At 35.3% G+C, this 20335-nt stretch overlaps 1 protein-coding gene across 46 annotated transcripts in view; it reads left to right on the top strand.

Moving 5' to 3' along the window:
- The window catches only part of LOC123867641 (glutamate-gated chloride channel), a 60540-nt gene that overhangs the window by 35907 nt on the left and 4298 nt on the right, over positions 1–20335 (top strand). For 11 of the 46 annotated variants that reach the window (XR_006796466.1, XR_006796465.1, XM_045909758.1 and 8 more), the window contains exons 2-12: positions 5239–5335; positions 12150–12239; positions 14727–14815; positions 15092–15187; positions 16567–16631; positions 16752–16904; positions 17201–17351; positions 17735–17875; positions 18946–19020; positions 19528–19680; positions 19901–20053. Coding sequence is in view for 43 of the 46 variants with exons in the window: in XM_045909758.1 (XP_045765714.1) it covers positions 12160–12239; positions 14727–14815; positions 15092–15187; positions 16567–16631; positions 16752–16904; positions 17201–17351; positions 17735–17875; positions 18946–19020; positions 19528–19680; positions 19901–20053 (1156 nt within the window). In the remaining 3 variants the exon portion in view is untranslated. The remainder of the gene's footprint in view (positions 1–5238; positions 5336–12149; positions 12240–14726; positions 14816–15091; positions 15188–16566; positions 16632–16751; positions 16905–17200; positions 17352–17734; positions 17876–18945; positions 19021–19527; positions 19681–19900; positions 20054–20335) is intronic. The other 35 variants (XR_006796467.1, XM_045909767.1, XM_045909766.1 and 32 more) reach the window with 11 other exon arrangements.

Raw genomic sequence — 20335 nt, 5'->3', positions numbered from 1 at the left:
TTTAACATAAACCGACCGTTTATCGCTTAGGTTAATATCCCAAAAGTCATACTTATCTAAAAGGATGAAAACATGAAGCCATGAAAACGTCGACAAGTCAAATAGCTCTCCACTGAATAAACTCGAACTGGGGGAACAATAAATAAGTTTATCTCACTTTTGAACAAGAACAACTCACAACCGTGGGAACTATTCAGAGAGTAATATTATGTAAAAAGGATTTTAATATTAGCATTTAAATTGTAGGTAAACACATTTTAATTAGTTAGGGACGGCGATAGTGTTTGTTATTGTCCATGTCCCATTATTTTTAACCCCCGACCCAAAATGAGGGGTGTTATAAGTTTGACTTGTGTATCTGTGTATCTGTCTGTGGTAGCGTAGCTCGTATACTAATGAACCGATAGTTTTTTTTTGTTTGAAAGAACATAATCCAAGAAAATCGGTTCAGCCGTTTGAAAGTTATCAGCTCTTTTCTAGTTACTGTAACCTTCACTTATCGGGGATGTTATAAATTTTTAATTTACACTTGTTCCATTACTATTTAGCCCTTGACTGCGATCTCACCTGGTCATAAGTGATGATGCAGTCTAAGGTGGAAGCGGGCTAACTTGGAAGGGATAGGGCAGTTTTATTAAGCCCCTTATCGGTTTACTAGCTGACGCCCGCGACTTCGTCCGCGTGGATTTAGGTTTTTCGAAATCCCGTGGGAACTCTTTGGTTTTCCGGGATAAAAAGTGGCCTATGTGCTAATCCAGGATAAAATCTATCTCCATTCCGAATTTCAGCCAAATCCGTCCAGTAGTTTTTGCGTGAAGGAGTAACAAACACACACACACACACACACACACACACACACACACACACACACACACACCACACACACACACACACATACAAACTTTCGCCTTTATAATATTAGTGTGATACGTGGCATCGTACCAGAACACCGAATCCAATAAATACCAGTAGCAAACCCCCTAATTGTCGCGCGTGCAGTCAATCAAATTCTACGTTACTACTGTTTAGCTACTTGTTACATAGTTATAGCAACTGAATCTTTGTCAAAAGAATATAATATAATATAATAAAAAGTAACATTAGTGATGAGTAGGTACCAAAATATTAGAGACATGCCAGTTACCCTGTACCTACCACCAAACCACGATCAGATATTATTATTATTTTAAGGCAAACTCTATACTATAGGATGTTTCTACTGAAAATAAATTCAAGACCTTAGCAAGCTTAGCGCATTCAGTTTTAAACTCACTTAAGTTTGAGTTAACTACATTATATGAGTTGCTCTTTAGTTTCATTGAGGAGTGTTGAGGAAGGAAGTAGATTCTCTTCAAGTACCTACTTGTAATATTTGGCACAGTTTCCAATTTCATGCATACAGCATAACGGATTTCTCTACTTTGGCAACAGTTCAGATCGTCAGGCCTCGATTTTTTTCGCGATGCAATTACTAAATGACAACACTGAGAAAAGGCCATAGATTTATTTAAGGTCATTTTCGCAGTTCCGTGGAGTTAGCTAAAGCTGACAAACTACAAATTCAACAATTATTGACAATCAAAAAGTATACAATGGTAGGTACCCAATTTGAACAAATGATTTGACTTTGACCGACACACCGTTACTTTTATCATCGGCGATTAGCGATTTAGCGTAGCGTATCCGTCGTAAAAGTATCGTAGACGATTAAATTCAACAAGCATTCATCTCTCGTGGTGTGGGGATCAAACATCATATTATAATATTACATCACTAAAACCTGCAATGATCATGATAAGTATAAACGTTAAAAGTTGAACACGTGTCAATGTAAATATTAAACACAATATTGGCCAGCTTTATAAAAACACATTAAAACGTAGTAAACAAGTGTAATTTGAAAAAAAAATTAAAATCGGTTTATTAGTTTAGGAGCTACGATGCCACAGACAGATACACAGATACACACGTCAAACTTATAACACCCCTCTTTTTGGGTAAAAACCACTCACGTGCTAACACAAGGTTTCCGTACCATCGCATACCTACCTACGAAAATAACATTTTTTATTTTTTTTCGTGATGTAACCACAATTTTTTCCTTTAGGTACTTATGCTATGGGACATTGATACCTGCCAAATTTAAGATTGTAGGACAACGGAAAGTACCTACGCCTATACGCCTTGATTCTCTTGACGGGTCTTGACTGATATGATCCTAGCCTTATAGGATATGAGTATAAAATTTCTTTTTTCTCTGGCGATAACTCTGACAATTGTGATGCTGTCCCTATCACTATAACACTTGAAAAAATGTTTACTTTAGTTTTATTCTAAAAATAACGTTGTTTACTAAAAAATCATGTTTAAACGTAAATGCATTAACCGCTTCAGTTCCATCGCGAACGTCATTACTCGTAGATGCTTGAGGCATTCTTTCTATCTAGTTTATTTCTAGAAAATCAGGTTTGTAGAAGTGTAGTTTAAGTACAAAAAACAGACTCGTGCACTGAGGGTTCCGTACTCGGGTATTTTTTCCGACATTTTGCACGATAAATCAAAAACTATTATGCATAAGAACAAATAAAAATCTGTTGTAGAATGTGCAAGTAAAGCCCTTTCATGTGATACCCCACTTGGCACAGTCATCTTACTTTGAAAATGGAAAATACTAATTATTTGTTCATGAATACATTTTCAGTTTTTTTGTGATGTAACGACATATTATTTCCCATATATATACTCGCTAATTCTCTTTTGCAAATATTTACAAATTATGTAAAGCTTCTACTGTGTTAATATTAAGTAGGAGTAGGTGTTTAATATGCGGGAGGTAAATAATGTTTGAAAATAACTGAAACCGATTTAATCAGGGGCTTGTTTTTGCCAGTAAAAGAAGGGAATAGCTGCCTTTTGCGCCAGCGAATGTTATTTTGTTTTATAAAGGTACACAAACCATGAATATTTTAGATTCCCTGGTGGTTTTAGGGCCCGCTCTTTAATGTAAACCAAAATTTGACGCTTATAAGTCTGTTATTATTCTACTAACACTTGGAGTAAGATTACTATGCGTGTTATTTTTTAACGGCTTGTTTTGTTAATTTACAATAATTCGTATAATATTATGTCTTTATTTTCATAAATATAAAAAAGAGTAGGTGGATACCAACTATCATTATCTTCTAAATATATAAAAGGAAAGGTGAGTTGGTTGACTGACTGGTTGATCTATCAACTTACAACTCAAAGCTGAATTAAGGCATGCAGATAGCTGTTCAGAATTTTTGTAGAGGGTAAAATAGGCGTTCAAAGTTTGTGTAGTCCACGCGGAGAAGTCGCGGGCATCAGCTAGTTTTAAACTGAAATTATTATCACAATTGTTGGTATTTTGCTAATTAAATACATATTTCATAAATCAGATAATAAGTTAAATCATATTATTATCGGGGAAGTTGATATAATATTAAGTAGGTATACCTACCTAGTTTTTACCAACGGAAAAAAAGGTACCAAGTTACCTACTTATTACCTACTTACCTACTTATGCTTATTTTGATATTTCTTTAATCTAAGTATCACACTATCACACTAATATTATAAAGGCGAAAGTTTGTATGTCTGTGTGTGTGTGTGTGTGTGTGTGAGTGTGTGTGTGTGTGTGTGTGTGCGTGTGTGTGTGTATGTTTGTTACTCCTTCACGCAAAAACCACTCGACGGATTTGGCTGAAATTCGGAATGGAGATAGATAATATCCTGGATTAGCACATAGGCTTTTTATCCCGGAAAACCAAGAGTTCCCACGGGATTTCGAAAAACCAAATCCACGCGGACGAAGTCGCGGGCGTCAGCTAGTTTAAGTATATAACAATGTTCGTCCGACTAGAAAAGCATATAGTACTTTTCCATTCGTTACGTTTGTTGGTCCTTTTTTTTTTTTTTTAAATCTGGCTTTACTCTGATTAGCCAATGTCAAGTTTGTGATATTTTCAAGTTATTGAATTTATACAAGTATGGACTCCGTCTGCGCTGGCGCCCGCCGACATACGCGCGGCGCCCCTTTAGAGCGCTTCCCAGTCAGTTCCACCACCAAAAAACACCAACTAACACAAAAACCAGCCACTCTTAACAAAAAAAAACACTCCAAACAAGCACAGCACGCGCGCCAGCAAGCGCCATCGCAGACGAAGTCCTTTGTTGGTCCTATAAAGTTGGAATGAAGCTGGGCAAATTACTGAAGTCTCTATAAATAAAATATAAATAAACACCTTTTTGCAAAGCCACGGGCACATTTTGAAAAGTTGACGCTAACTCTGCGCTTCGTTATGAAATAAACTTGGGAAACTGAAATGCTTCAGCGAAAAATAGAATCGTACCACGCTATTTGAAAGAAAAATTTTACTTTTATTCATTTTCGTAACAAAGATGCTGCTAATTATAGAAATAATTTAGATGGTAAAATATAACATGGTATTTTTTTTTTACTGTTATGAAACAGGTTCTTTTTTTTAATACTATGGTCATGATCTCTAACCTAAAAATAAAGACCCTTGTTAAGACGTATTACGACTATTATGCTTTTATTAGTAGTAATACGTCTAAAACTAAGCCAGATATCGACCAATTTATCCTTCCAATATCTATGCACAAAAATAATAAAAGTAAAATTACTTATAATTATTTTGAAGGTTATATACCCTTAACAAATCTCTATTTTAGGGCAAATGTGCATAAATTAATTTGTGCAATTATAAAAGTATAAAAGGAACAAGAAAATTGAAAAATTAACAACGTCATTTTGTCATACTTTACTTTATAATAATTTCTAATGTCTTTAGTTTGTCTAAAAAATGTTTTCTTTCGAGAGAAATAGGCGTAATTCTATACGTTGATTTGAATTTTCATTTTGCTGTTTTTGACTAAAAAAGCTCAAGCAAAATTCATTCACCTGGCCTCTCTCAGGAGTCTCAGGGTGAGGTGCGGTTAGAGAGAAAGGGAAACACACACAGATAACGTTCGCTTTATTTCCTTCATCTGTGGAAACTGCAGTATTTTAGGCTTACCCAACAATGAGTTGTCGCTTCCATGGGACACCTATCGTAGGTTTTTACCTTATTTTATTGAAACTGATATTTATATAGGTACAGTGTACATACATATTTAATTTCTTACATGTTCTACTTATTTGTCTCCATATTTCCCTAGTTGCAAACATTATAAAGTTGTTTTATTTCATTTTAGATCCTACTCTTCACGATGCTGTTGCGGAGGCCTAACGTAGCGCGGGCTGGTTGAGCTTATGTCCACATGTCGACAACACTCTGCAGGCAGCAGAAAGGTATTTTTTTTTTATAATTATTATTATTAAAAAAAAATTTAGCTTGACAATCACACATGGTGGGAAAGCAGGTGGAGCGCGATACCTAACTAGCTAACCACTGTTAATTAGAAAAAAATATCATCTAAGCTTATAAGTAACAGAAAAAACTACAAGTGTAAATTAAAAATTTATAACACCCTCCGACGAGTGAAGATTACAGTAACTAGAAAAGAGACAGACAGAGAGAAACACTCTCGATCAATCCACCTTTCAAACAAAAACAAATCAAATTAAAATCGGTTCATTAGTTTAGGAGCTACGATGCCACGGACAGATACACACACATCAAACTTATAACAACCCTCTTTTTGGGTCGGAGATTAAAAAGCTAAACGATAATACATTATATATTATTAGAAGATAAAACGTTGGAAGTCTGAAAAGCATTCTTTAGCGGTCTGTAAAGTATATAACAGAATAATATTATGGTAAAGCGCTTAAACATACATCTAACCTAGGAAATTCTAATTATTGCTTACATTATAATTATCAAATTACCTACTTAATCATGCAGGTACTTGTATTACAAGTGCATCTATTTCACGTCCCAAGAATTCAAATGACACGTGTGCCAAATATGGTAACAATTATTACTGAATTTAAAGAGAAAAAGAAATTGAAAGGGATGGTAGAGCAGAAATCGACACCTCCCACGTAAGTTGTTGTATCCCCAAAACTACAACTTTTCAGTAGAGCGTTTTAAAGATATAAATTGAAATTAAAGCTCCATTTTTCAATATATTTTTGTGAAATTCGGTATTTAGTTATAGTTTACAGTACTTTCACATATTCTGAAAGATAATTTATAGAAATACTTCACATTTCTGAGAATTTGTTCATACAACATTTTACGGCGTGTTTCATTTTTGTAAAATGTTGTATAAGATACTTACAACAAATTACGCTGGAAAAAACGGGTTGAGTGTCATCGTATGTGTTAAATACAACAGTGTACGTCGTTTAATATTTAAAAAAAATGTAGTATGTGTAGTCCGATTCATCATTTCCAAGCAATGGATGTCCACTACTGGACATAGGTCTCTTGTAGGGACTTCTATATGCCACGGTCTTGCACCACCTGAATCCAGTGGCTCCTTGTGACTCGTTTGATGTCGTCTGTGCACCTAGTGGGAGTCTGTCAACGCTGCGCCTTACAGTGCGAGGTTCCAGCACCTTGGAACCTCAACGTCTATGGGTCCTTCGAATTATGTGCCCCGGCCATTTACACTTCAGCTTCGCAACCCATTTATGCCGGTTACTCTAATTTTCCTACCGATATCCACATTCCAGATTCTTTTAGAGAATTAGATTTCATTTAGAGAAACTTCAAATATAGCTCTCTAATTACCCGCTTAGTGACTCTGAACTTTCTTATGAATTCCATTATAATATTATGTGACCATATTATCTCAGATCCATAATATGTCATCACTGGTAACACGCACTGTTCGAAGACTAATTTGGTTTCCGTACGCTGCCGCCGAGTCGGATTCGTTGGCTGACCTGTTTCTTGATATTGCACTTACCTAGGTACCTGGTTCCAGGCTTACACACTTTTCTATAATTTCGAGTGCAGAGCCCTCAACGATTACTGGGTGGGCCGAGACATAAGAATTAGACATAATTTTCGTCTTACTCATGTTCATTTTCAGGCCCATCTTTTGTGAAACTTTGCAAAGGTCATTGAGCTGTAAATGTAGAAACTCTGGGAAACCTAATGAGGTTTCCCAGAGTTTCTGCGATAGTGACTATGTCATCGACAAATCGAAGGTGAATTTCTTTTGATGTTAATGTCAAGTTTATTCCAATCCAAGCTTAAAGATAAGGACGTCTTCCAAAGCAGCGGTAAAGAGTTTCAGAGAATTACGTCTCAATGTGCACCCTGTCACAGCAATTGGACTGGCCTAGTCTGGTCCTATATGTCGACTGACATGGTGTTTTTGTACAGGATTCTATTTCAGCATTTGTATGAACAGGCAGTTGTTTTAGCATCTCAATAGCGACCTTATTACAGCCCCAGTTTCTACCAAATCAAAAACTTTCTCATAGTTTACAAACGCTTAGCAAAGAGGCAGATTATTATAATAGCCTTCAGTTTTATTATGCATAACATGTCGCAGCTTATGAATGTGACCTATAGTGCTTAAGATTTTTCAGAATCAAGCTTGTTAGGGATGCTGAAAGTCATCGAACTTATTATTGTGACGATTCATAACGACTTACGATAACAACAGCTTATAGACATGGCTTAGCAGCGAGATGAGTCTATGACTCTTCTTGAGTAATGTTTGTAACTTTGTAATTTCGTTATGCAATGAACTAGATTTGAATATAAGACTCACTAACCTTTTGTGCCCACATTGCAACAAATAAACCATTACTTATTATTTATTACGGCATTATCGCCATGACGGGATTGAAAATCCCGTCATGGCGATTGGAAAATCACTGAAAGACCTTAAGTAATTCTACTGTGATTCTGATATCACCGAGCGAATTTTTATCCTTGAGTTGTTTGAGAGCCATACTTATCTCGTATATACTGGCATCTGGGATATCTTGGGTTTAGTGTCCCGTCAATTTAGCTCTGGGATCTTTAGCCAAATCTTCAACAAGTCTTTGTATTGTGGTGTATAACTGTCCATAGAACTTCTCCACTTATTTCAAGAGCTTAAGTTTAGCTGAAATGAGGTGTTGTCAGTTTTTTGTCGTATCAGCAGGCCCTGTTTAGTAGACAGATCTTTCGTGAATACTTTTGAGTTCCTGTTCCGCTCTATGGTATCTTTAAAACGAAATTAAAGATCCATAAGTCACGTGTTTGTACAATAGAGATCTGCCAGTTGGTAGGTGCATTTGCTGAAGACTACAGTATCATTTCTGGCCTTTTTCTGGCCATGAGCTTTAAAATCATAAAAAATATTTGTTATTTTTGGACGATAGGCCGTAAAGAAATTGGACTCCACCACCTGGCAGGTTCTACCAACCTATTTATTGGCAAGGTAGGCTCTGAAATAATATATTGTAATAGTGATTTTTTTGTTAATTATATGGTAACCTAGTGGTATGATGAGCCGATTAGTTATTTCATTGACTACCATAGGTTTACGTCGCCATCAAACTAAATTTTAACATAGTTTTATTGTATACAATGTCGTATGTAAGAAAAAAAACAATGTCATAGCAACGTAAAATATAGCATGTAATCATACAACAAAATTTTGAGAAATAAATGCCGAAGTAAAATGTTGTATGTATCACTTAACACAAAATTTATTATAATTCTGCAACGTAAACGGTTGTATGTCATCATACAATACTGTTTTTGGGTGTCCTTAACGACGTAAATTGTTGTATGTAATCTATACAACAGTTTAGCTTGGCATCACTATTAAATTACTAAAATACGATAATGAATTAAAAAAATGCAAACACAACCGTGACATATCAGTGTCTTGAGTTACAAACATTTCATTTGAAGTCCGGCGTGATCTGTTGTATCTGTTACATACGAGGCGCAAACGTACGACTTCACCCCGCATAAAACGTTGTATAGGTCGATATGATATTTTACGTCGTCCTCGTTTGAAAAATACAACATTATACGCCTCATAAGTGCTTTAAAAAACAACATTTTTAGGATTTTTTTTAATTGAACATATAAAATAGATAAAAATAGACATTATTATGTAAAAAACGCAAAATGGCAATTTTGTGGCTTACAACAACTTACGTGGGAGGTGTCGAAATATTCTAATAATAATCTATACATATTATAATAAAATTGTAGAAAAGTGGTGTCTGTACAATGGAAATATATAAAAAAAAGTAGCAGGGGTTGTTATTATATCGATGCCGAACCCGAAATTGTAATTAATTTTTTTTGTCTGTTTGTCTGTGTGTTTGTGCACGCTAATATCAGAAACGGCTTATTCGATTTAGATACGGTTTTCACTAATATATTGTAGTAAGCTTCACTTAATATTTAGTGTTTATTTCATGTCAATCGGTTCATAAATAAAAAAGTTATGTCAATTTAAAGAATCACGGCGAACATTTTTAACGTACAGAGTACGTAATACACGCCTCGCGCCTGAGCGTCCGTGGCTATATAAAGCGCGCTGAGAGCTATTCTACGCGAACGAAGTCGCGGGCACAGCTAGTCTATAATAGTCTATAATATACGTATTAATGTGGTGTCAAAGCATGTATCTACTACGAGATAGTTATACGCTGGTGTATGCAAGGCTGAAATTAGATAACATTGTTGCGCCGACGAATTCCTTATGAAAGGCGTAGATATTTGTAATCCCTCTAACAGGGCTTGGGTTTTCATGATATTGCTGTTGAAATACGTGACTGACGTAATCCATTTGCTACGTCTACCTATAGCATAGATAATTCTCAACAAAGCCCTATCGACTTAGGCATGATATCCCAAGGGATTTAAAGGCATCAACATACTAGCATTGCAGGAGACACGGAAACTGCGAGAGCGCGCCATCCCTCGGTTTTCTATTCTTTAGATGAAAAACTCAACACAGCACAATACCTACCTACTGACTACTAGTGTACTATTTTTATTTGTCGCAGCATTACGTGACTCACGTAACATTAATATTGAATAAATAACTAATTGGATTAATGATTTAATCAAAAACTTTTTACCCGGTGCATGTTTAACTAAGTTTAGATCATGTTGGGACCTATTAGACAGTCTGTCTGTCTTTTACTTCGTATTTTATTTATAATAAGTACCACTATAAATGCCGCAATTCGTATTGATTAATTTTTAACCCCCGACTTAAAAAGAGGGGTGTTATAAGTGTAGTGGAGCTACAATGCCACAGACAGATACACAAATACACACGTCAAACTTATAACACCCCTCTTTTTGGGTCGGGGGTTAAAAATAGTTGTAAAATAGAGTTACCCATTACAGTAATTACGGGGTAGTTTTACCCATTACATATTTTTTATGAAATAATCATTTAATATCAGAAAAATTCAATTGACGTCATAGCATTTCATGTCGAATGGTAGGCAAATGTAGGTCATGTATTTAATGCTAGGCTATCAGAAAAAAAGGTGGCCTCGCCGATTACTTAGGGCAGGAACGCACCGTGATTAAAACAACAAGCAATAGCCTTCGCGGCTACAATACAATATAAAAACTTACCTTTAATAATTAATTAAAAGTTGCCACACACGGGGAAAAATTAGGTATAATAATGTGTACCTACCTGTGATGTAGCCTGAGATGGTTTAGTGAAAATTTGAATTGACTTCCCGCTGAGACCCATAGTAATAATTACGTTACTTTGAGGCGGGCAAATTAATACTATGAGAATAGCTGATTTTCGGTATGCATTTCCTTCGCATTTCAATGTGACTCGTGCACGATCGTGCACTAAATCTGTAAAAAAATCTTTAAAATCGGTTAAGCTATTGGACTGGGAAAAGCTAGCAGACAGACAGACAGACACACTTTCGCTTTTATAATATCAATTCGCATTGATAATTTCGCTTTTATTATATATTTTTAAAGTTTGGAAATTAGTATGGATGAATAATAATGTGGATTCGTATATAAATGCCATACAATTGGGCCCTTTCGCTGTGAACTCAAAACCGTATCTAACTTATAAGTAACATATATTTTGTGATTCTGACACTTATTCTTGCAAGAAGGTTTACCAAGTGCCAAGGTGTTGCTAAGAGTGCCAAGCAAGGTATTTGAAACGTGCCAGATATGGCATCAAAATTACACTTAAAACCACATAAAAGTATTGAGAATCAAGACTCAGGGTGAGCTCTTAGCCTTATGCCAGCGCATATAGCTTGCATGACTTGCGACCGGACATAATTTGTCTGGGCATATACTTACATGTAGTACCTACATACTGATAAAAAGGTTCATATCATAGTTTAAATAGATACCGGCAAATTAATATATCTATAGGTAAACTACCTACCCAGATGTGTAAAACACAGCTCTCTACGCAATGTCTTTACGATTTCTAATCACAGCCCTTTATGGTATTTTAAGCTTTAATTTAAAAACTTATACAAAATATCTGCTTCAATTTATCGAGAGCTTACATCCAACATGGATTCCGTGGTACGATCCTATCCCAATCTCCCAAAAAATAATATGACAGTCAGAAGGGACTGGCAACGGAAGGGAAAACTTAACTATGGAAGCATACAAATTTTAAAACCTAACCCGTAGGTATAATTGGTGATGTGCAGCACAGCTTTCAAAAATAAACATCTTTCTTTCTTTTAAAAGCTAATAAGTTTAGCATGTCGTTAACGCGACCTTGACGTTTTTACTCATCTGAAAATCGCCCAACACGCCCAAAGTTTTCACTTCAAAAACTTGAGATTTTGCGTGGAGCTATGTATTACTATCCGTAACCTAAGAAAGAAATATATCCGAGCATAGCCTGATTGGGTCAGCTAATTGATGTCGGAACTATCAGATCACCGATATGTAATACTAGCTGATGGCCGCGACTTCGTCTGCGTGGATTTAAGTTTTTTGAAATCCTGTGGGAACTCTTTGATTTTCCGGGATAAAAAGTAGCTTATGTGCTAATCCAGGATATTATCTATCTCCATTCCAAATTTTAGCCAAATCCGTTCAGTAGTTTTTGCGTGAAAGAGTAACACATACACACGCACATACAAACTTTCTCCTTTATAATATTAGTGTGACTTATAGAGTTTTCTAAAATTGTACCTACTTAATTGTTTCAATTATAATTTGCAGATGTCCTAATATGGGTTGGTCATGCGTTGTGGCACGCGCCGTGGCTGTCCTCCTCATGCTCAGCAGAGCATCTGCACTTACGTCCGATATGTAAGTATAATATTTTTTATTCTAAAGTATTTGTACTGTGATGACGTATGGAGCAGAATCACTCTCAGGGATAAAATCCGGATCGAGGAAATCCGCAGAAGAACAAAAGCGATCGACATAGCTCCAAGGATTAGCAAGCTGAAATGGTAGTGGGCAGTCATGTCTGTCGCAGAAGCGACGGCCGATGGAGCGGACGTGTTCTGGAGTGGAGACCGCGTACCGGTAAGTGCAGTGTGGGACGACCTCCAGCCCGCTGGACCGATGACCTAAATAAGGTGGCGGGGAGCGGATGGATGAGGCAGGTGTAGGACCGTGTTTGATGGCGCGCTCTTGGAAAGGCCTATGTCCAGCAGTGAACGCATAAAGGCTGATGGAATGGAATTGTAAAGATAAAGTTGGAAAGTATAACACAAACCTGAAAAGTCTTCACAAAGATTCCGTAGATCGATTTTTCGAAAATTACTTAATACATAGATGCCAAATCTTTTTAATTAACACAGACAGCCTTGACACGGGGTCATCTATAAGCTTTTATGAAGCAATCCACCCTTGAAGCATACAATCTTTATAGAATGCTTTAAATATTGTGAATCGGAAGGTAGAGTTTATTTTTATTCCTCTCCCTTACGTACTCGAGCTGCCCTACAAAAGTCGACTTGGAGTATCGATACCTTAATCGATTCATTATATTCAGCCATTTTCATTAATACTTTACTAGACTTAATAATCTTGATCTATGAATTTTTTAATCGTCCACTCCGTTTACACATCGCTCGGTATTTTTTAAATATCGATAGTTTACTTATGGACTAAGAGCCAGCGCGTGCCAGACCTTCATTATTTTATAAAAGCTGAGAAATTCTCTGCGTATTGTCCCCAACACAGGGAAGAACGATCTGCGACTATGCGATGGGATTACAGTGGTCTTGGGATATAACAGGTAATAAAGGTGTGAAAAATCTTATAGGTACTAGTCTAACTTTTCCTCCCATCCGAAAATCGCCCAACGCACCTAAATATTTAGTTTTCACTTCAAAAGGAACCCTTTCATTACGTTAAAATAAATCCAACTGTATACCTAGGTATAGTTGATAGGATTCATATAAAATTCCAGTGTGAAGCTATTTTTAGATCGCGTTGGACAGTGAAAATATTTGTAGGGTAGGTAAACACCTAGGCCATAAATGAAAAGCCTGGCAGGCCGGCACGCGGCGAAGCGGACGTAACATGGTAAACATCTGTCCAAGCGTAAAGTGTCGGCCGCGTCCTATTTTACATTTTATTTATACTTAATTTATAATATACAGAGATCGTTAAAAGATACATTAATAATAATCATCATTATAATCGTCAACCGACAGACGTCCACACGCCACGGTCTTGCGCTGCCTGAATTCAGCGTCTCCTTGCGATTCGTTTGATCTCATTTGTCCACCTAGTGAGCGGCCTTCCAACATTGCGTTTTCCGGTTCGAAGTCGACATTCTCGCACCTTAGGACCCCATATCGTCAACGTCCAACATTTATTATATCAATAAACAAAACATACTTGCTTTGGACGAGTACTACTCGTTCACAAGTTCTACGAGTACGTATTGTACTCGTAGAACTTGTGAATATGTAGCAGCCATGCAGCGTATGATGACTGATAAATGAAATGCTGCTACAATTATTACGTTGTATTACATGAACAATTATTATTTACAATATATGCCTTGGTTATAATTAAAACTGTGGTAGGAAAATGAGGGCCGGAGCTTGCAACTTGCAACTTGGCCATTACTACTTGTGTATTTAAGGTGGCCCTTCTTACGCACTTCTCCATACAAACGTATTACGCCTATTATTTATATATTATTATTATTTTTATTTGTTATTATAGATCTATAACTATTTCCTCGTGTCTATTTATCTCTCCATTATCTATGCCCTAAAATAATAAATTTAGTCAGATTACTTACATATTATATTTATTTTGAAAGTTATGACCCTTGAAAAATCGCCATTTTAGGGCAAATTCTGTGGCAGATTCGTGCGTAAATAAGCTATATAAGAAACTATGACATTGAAAAATTAACAAAAATCATGGCGTCACACTTTACTTTATAATAATTTCAAATATCTTTAGTTTGTGTAATGAAATGTTTTCTTTTGGGAAAAATAGGCGTAATTTCAAACGTCGATTTGAATTCTCCCTTTGCGGTTTTTGACTTAGAAATCTTGTATCTCAAGCAAAATTAATTCACCCGGCCTCTCTCGGGGTAAAGAGCGGTTAGAGCGAAAGGATGGCATGCTCAGATAACGTGATTTCCTTCATCTATGGAAACGGCACTATATCTACCAACGAGTTTTCGCTACCGTGAACGGGGCTTTTAAGTTTGTGTTTACCTACTTATGATGTAGGCATATGGTTTTTTTTTATTTAGATACAAATTAGCCGTTGACCGCAATCTCATCTGGTGGATTAATTGAAATTATTTTATTTTAGTTTTGCAGCGGGCAAGTCGGACAAAGAGATTCTGGACAATCTTCTGAAAAACTCCCGCTATGACAAAAGACTGCTCCCACCAGTAGATGGTAAGCAAAAACCTTTTAAGAAATTATAACCTGATTAAATTATAATAGTCCCTATTATGACATAATATTAACTGAATTAATTCAAGTTAACTATTTTAATTACTACATACATACATTTAGATAACTATACATAAGAAAAAATAAAAGGTCTGGTTAAAATTATAATGTATGGAAGAGACTAAAAGCAGCAAGAAAATTAGATTGAAGTTGTGGAGTTTAACTGTAGAGATCGAGAGGTTAAATCACAACAAGGTGCAAGGCTATATTAAATTACAGATCCTGAATTTTGTTGTGGTCTCACTTCGCCGAACGACACTCTCAATCAAAATAATATTGGGCTACCCTCGCTTCGGCCTCGATCGCACAATCGTGGTTCGTTGTGTCCTATGTTTTTGAAAAGAGAAACACTTTATATTGCCTACCCCGTTCATGTTCTTTAAGTTTATCTGTTAGTTGTCACTGCATCTACCTACGCACTGATTTATTATGTATTATTATTTATGTGATATTAGTTACATATTTTTGGTGTGATAAAAATTTTAAATTTGCACTTACCTTGATTTGTCTGTTCTTTTTGCAAGTAAAGGTACCTACCTACATGGTGAAATTTTAATGATTTTAGAGCCGTGACTAGTGAATCACCTTAAGCAGTACTATGTAACTATTTTAACCTTAGTCTTCAAATCAAAATAAAATAATTAATTACTATCAACCCGCCGCATCGCTCTGACTCTCAGGTGTCCTGAGGTATCTCAGAACAGCGTGGAATTGTCACGTGACGCTTGTATATGCCGCCCACTACTACTGTTTCTCACAGATTCGAGTTTGTGCAAAGATATTTTTTATCAAAACAAAGTGTAGTTTTCCAAAACAAACAAGTGTAGTCAATAGTACTTCCTGCTTAAGACAATTTACTTAGCCGCAGCTCTAAAACCACTATTTCACCGTGAATTTAATTGTAAAAGAAACGAAAGTCAAGGTAAACTCAAGTGTAAATTCTTATTTTTAAATAAATCTTTATTTAACTTAACTGAATGCATTTGTAGTAATTTGCACTACATACACTAAAGCATCACTTGCACATACAGTGTGGTTTTCAATGAATTCTTTGTGTTAGACTATTCGTATGCACTACTACACGTATCGTAAAAAAAAAAGATAAAATATTCTCTCCGATATCTAATAGTAGGCAAGTGTTTAACATATTTTTGTCACTAAGCATACGTTTTTATCTACAACTACCTGCTATTATGTATTCTGTGTTACCTGAAATTCAATATCTGATGAAAAGACAAGTTGTAAAATTTTTGGCCAGAAGAAGAACTTTAACACCTTCACAGTACCATTCCTGTTCAAAAAAAATATTAAATTTTCTCTTTTCACAAACATAACACAAATGTCAATGCTAAATATTTTTATTAAAGTCGTTTAAGTGTTGATTTTATTGATTTTTCTTTCTGATCACTGGAATCCCTAAATAATTATGATAACACTAAAAAAAGATAACGTTAAAACAACCAAGCACTTTGATGTTGTTCTATAGATACTAAGCATGTGGTTTCTTCTGTAAAGTTTATGTCTGCTTCAATAATTATTATCGAACGGTTATCTATTTAGATCTGATTGCTGTACTTCATAAGAAAGGCTCTGTTCCTTTATTTTGCTTTTTCCTTTTATTTATAAAATTAAACTATTTAATTCTATAAGGGAAAGCAAAAATTCATCACAATTATGTCCGTATTGGTTTCCAGGTGTCCTCACCGTAAATGTTAGCGTGCTACTTCTTAGTTTAGCATCTCCAGATGAATCTAGTCTTGTAAGTTATTTTCTTTCTTAGATTAATAGTATTGTACTTCTGCTATACTTACTATCAACTCTCAATTTCTATAGAAGATTTATTCTTCAAATATGTACTTAATTAATGGAAATATTTCAGAAATACGAGGTTGAATTTCTTCTGCAACAGCAGTGGTATGATCCTCGACTGCGGTATTCAAATCAGTCGCATTACGACTTCCTTAACGCCATCCATCATCACGAGGATATTTGGCTACCCGATACTTACTTCATCATGCATGGAGACTTTAAAGTAAGTTGCTTAACATCCCAACGAAATTAGTTTTAGAGTTTAGCAAAATATAACTGATGGTTAGTAAGTCGTTTAGAATATGTAGTAATCTTAGACAAAAAAAAATTGAAATTCTTTTCTAGATATTATTTTTGTATAAGTAATTCAGTTTTATTTTTGTGATTTTCTCAGTTAATTATTAATTTTAGGTGTTATGTATTTGAATGATTAGTACTATATGATGCGGGCGGATCCTATTTTGCTTGTTTAGACTTATGATTAGGTACTTAGTAAATGTATTATTAATGTAATTCCAGGATCCAATAATACCGATGCATTTTGCCTTGCGCATATATCGGAATGGCACCATCAACTACTTGATGCGGCGTCACCTCATTTTGTCCTGTCAGGGAAGCCTCAACATATTCCCATTTGATGACCCATTGTGTTCATTTGCGTTAGAAAGTAGTGAGTAATCATATTATCTAGATTTTTTGTTATATTTAGATTGTAATTGATCTATCTCAGAATATCGCGTCACCATCGTCGTTATGCCTTAGATCTCAATTCATCTTATTGTTAGATATTAGTCTGCATAAGTTAACGATTAGTTTGATGAAAAAAATATTAAAATAAAAATTGGATAAAATATTAGCATACGTTTAGAGAAAGCATGAAAATTGTACAGGTTAAAACTGAAGGATCTGAAAGCTTTTTACCGTTGCAATTATCTTTTCGTTGTAGTTGTTACTAAGATGATTTAAAATTCTAAATTATTTTTTGGAACAAATTTCGGCGATGTTATATCATGAATCAGTATTATTTAATAATATGTTTTTAACTGATTTCAGTATCATACGAACAATCGGCTATAACTTATGTTTGGAAAAACGATGAAGACACTCTAAGGAAGTCACCGTCGTTAACGACGCTAAATGCCTACCTCATCAAGAACCAGACCATTCCTTGTCCCAATAAAGCGAGCTGGAGAGGTAAAATATTGCTCACATGCCATGATTATGATATTGCTTTCTATGACATTACTAACAAACTAATTTAGCATATACAGGGTGTCATTGAAAATAGGTCGTGAAAATTAACTAAGGCTAGTTAGACAGTGATCCATTCAAAGAAATACTTTGTGACAAAAAATCTTGATTATAACTTAACTTGATATTAACTATCAAACTATGGATACTTTCTGTAATATACTTAGTAGTGATTGTAATTCGTGGTACAGAAGCATATTAACTTAAACTTAGAATTAAGGCTTATAAAAATATTTTTCACTATACGCCGTCACTAACACAAACTTTTTACTACACACACTTTGTTAAAATTGTGAAGAGGTTTTGCAAGATTTTTTGTTATAACATCCTTTCGCGACTCGGTGTGAATGGCTTCAATAACTTACTTTTATTTTATATTTTCATTTTCATAAATTTACTATTTAGAAATCTTATTTTTATTACGAAATACTCCAGTGATTAATTTAAAAATTGAACTTATCTCTCCTTTATTTATAGAATTTGGTAATAAATTAATGTTCTTTTATAGTAATATTATGTTCTAACGTATACCTATTATTGAGGACTCCCTGTATATATATATATGCATATCGGTCGCGCCCAAGTTATGTAGCTTAGTGTTCCTGACATACATTCTTTTGTTATGAGCACAACCCTATACTTAATCGAAACAAATTCTGATTAACTCTTTTCAGCTTGGTCTTGGTTTTCCGAAACATACTTTTAAGTTTTCGTGCTATAGAAATGTATACCTAATTATATACATAACGTTAACTGTGACTGCTTTTTGTTACTGTATTACTACTAGATAATATTATGTTAGTTAGTTATGTATATTCTTAATGTGACTACGCAAATTGACCGTAGTTAGCCGTAGGTATGGCATGATCATTTTTTATTTATCAGTTTGATACACACATTTTGCATTAGTTGGATGGTATATCAGCTTTTGGGAGTATTTAAGATTGTCATGATAAATAAATGAATAATTTATAATGTAGTATGTAAGAATTTATTCACGTCTTTGCAAGCAGCTGATGGTTTAACACTTTACGAAGACGATGAAGACCTGACATGTAATCTTTGCCAGAGACGATTTGAGGAGCAAGGTACCTACCTCTTGAGCTTGAACTGGATGACTGACCGTCCTGTCCGGTGTTGTCGTTTAACTCATATTCCGCTTATGTGTGAGTAATTGCGTTGTTGTGTGGTAGTCAAGTGAAAAGGCTACGAGAACTATGATACAAGTACTTCCATCATTCACTATCATCAAACATTTACTTATTATTTGTGTTACGTTACTAATGCACGAAATTGTTTAAATGCACGTGATAGAAGTTAGTCTGTTTTGCTGTTTGAGAAGTTGAAACACTAGGCTCCTACACGTTGGTACACAACACGCATTACTCCTGCATACGGAAACGTAGTTTAGAAGTTGGTTTTGTTATCGTAACTGTAAATAATTTACAAGGCCACTGAATAGAGTTATTTAGAATATGTCCGAACCTTATCATAACCAATAATTGCATTGTACAACTGAATACAACACACGACACAGTGTCAACGTGGACGTGTTGTATGACGTTCAATCGTTACGTATAATATTAACTTCACAGGTAACTACAGCTGTCTAAAGGTGGACCTTATTTTTACAAGAGACCGAGCATTCTACTTTACCACAGTATTTATCCCTGGCATAATCCTGGTGACCTCTTCCTTCATCACATTTTGGCTGGAATGGAACGCAGTTCCAGCTCGTTCCATGATAGGTAAAATTGGCTGGCGAATGGAATGTTCTCGGTCTTGTATCTTGCATCTTCTCTCTTCTTAGATGTGGCTGCAGCAGCTGTTCATAACACGCTAATTCTACTTCTCGCAGGATTCTTTTGCTTACTAGTTGGCATGTACTTATAATATTACTTTAATGCCAACGTATTCGACCGCTTGTTTATTTTAATTTTATTATTAGATTTTGCCTTACGTTTTTAGGTAATTACAGCTGCCTCAAAGTGGATCTAATCTTCACAAGAGATAGATCATTTTACTTCACTACTGTTTTCATTCCGGGCATCATTTTGGTGACGTCGTCTTTTATTACTTTTTGGTTGGAATGGAATGCAGTACCTGCTAGAGTCATGATAGGTCAGTTTCATTTGTTTTTTGTTTTATAAATTATCTTATACGAGATCAACAAAGAGTGGGTGAAGTGGATATCTGGCACTTCTTAGAGCCAAAGAACAAGAGCGTCAAGATTGGTAACAATTTTCTACATTGGTTCAGGTCTATACCATCTAGCGATTCAATAGCACGAGGCTGTAGCTAAATATATCCCTTTAATAGGGAAATGGATCTATGCAATTTTCATCAAATCCTTTCAAGTTCTTCGGAACCGTAAACCTATAGATGAACATTATTTAGCTAAAT

This window comes from Maniola jurtina, chromosome 8, assembly GCF_905333055.1.
Source record: "Maniola jurtina chromosome 8, ilManJurt1.1, whole genome shotgun sequence".
NCBI lineage: Eukaryota > Metazoa > Arthropoda > Insecta > Lepidoptera > Nymphalidae > Maniola > Maniola jurtina.
Note: the sequence above shows the minus strand (reverse complement) of the source record. Positions and strands in the feature narration are given on the sequence as shown.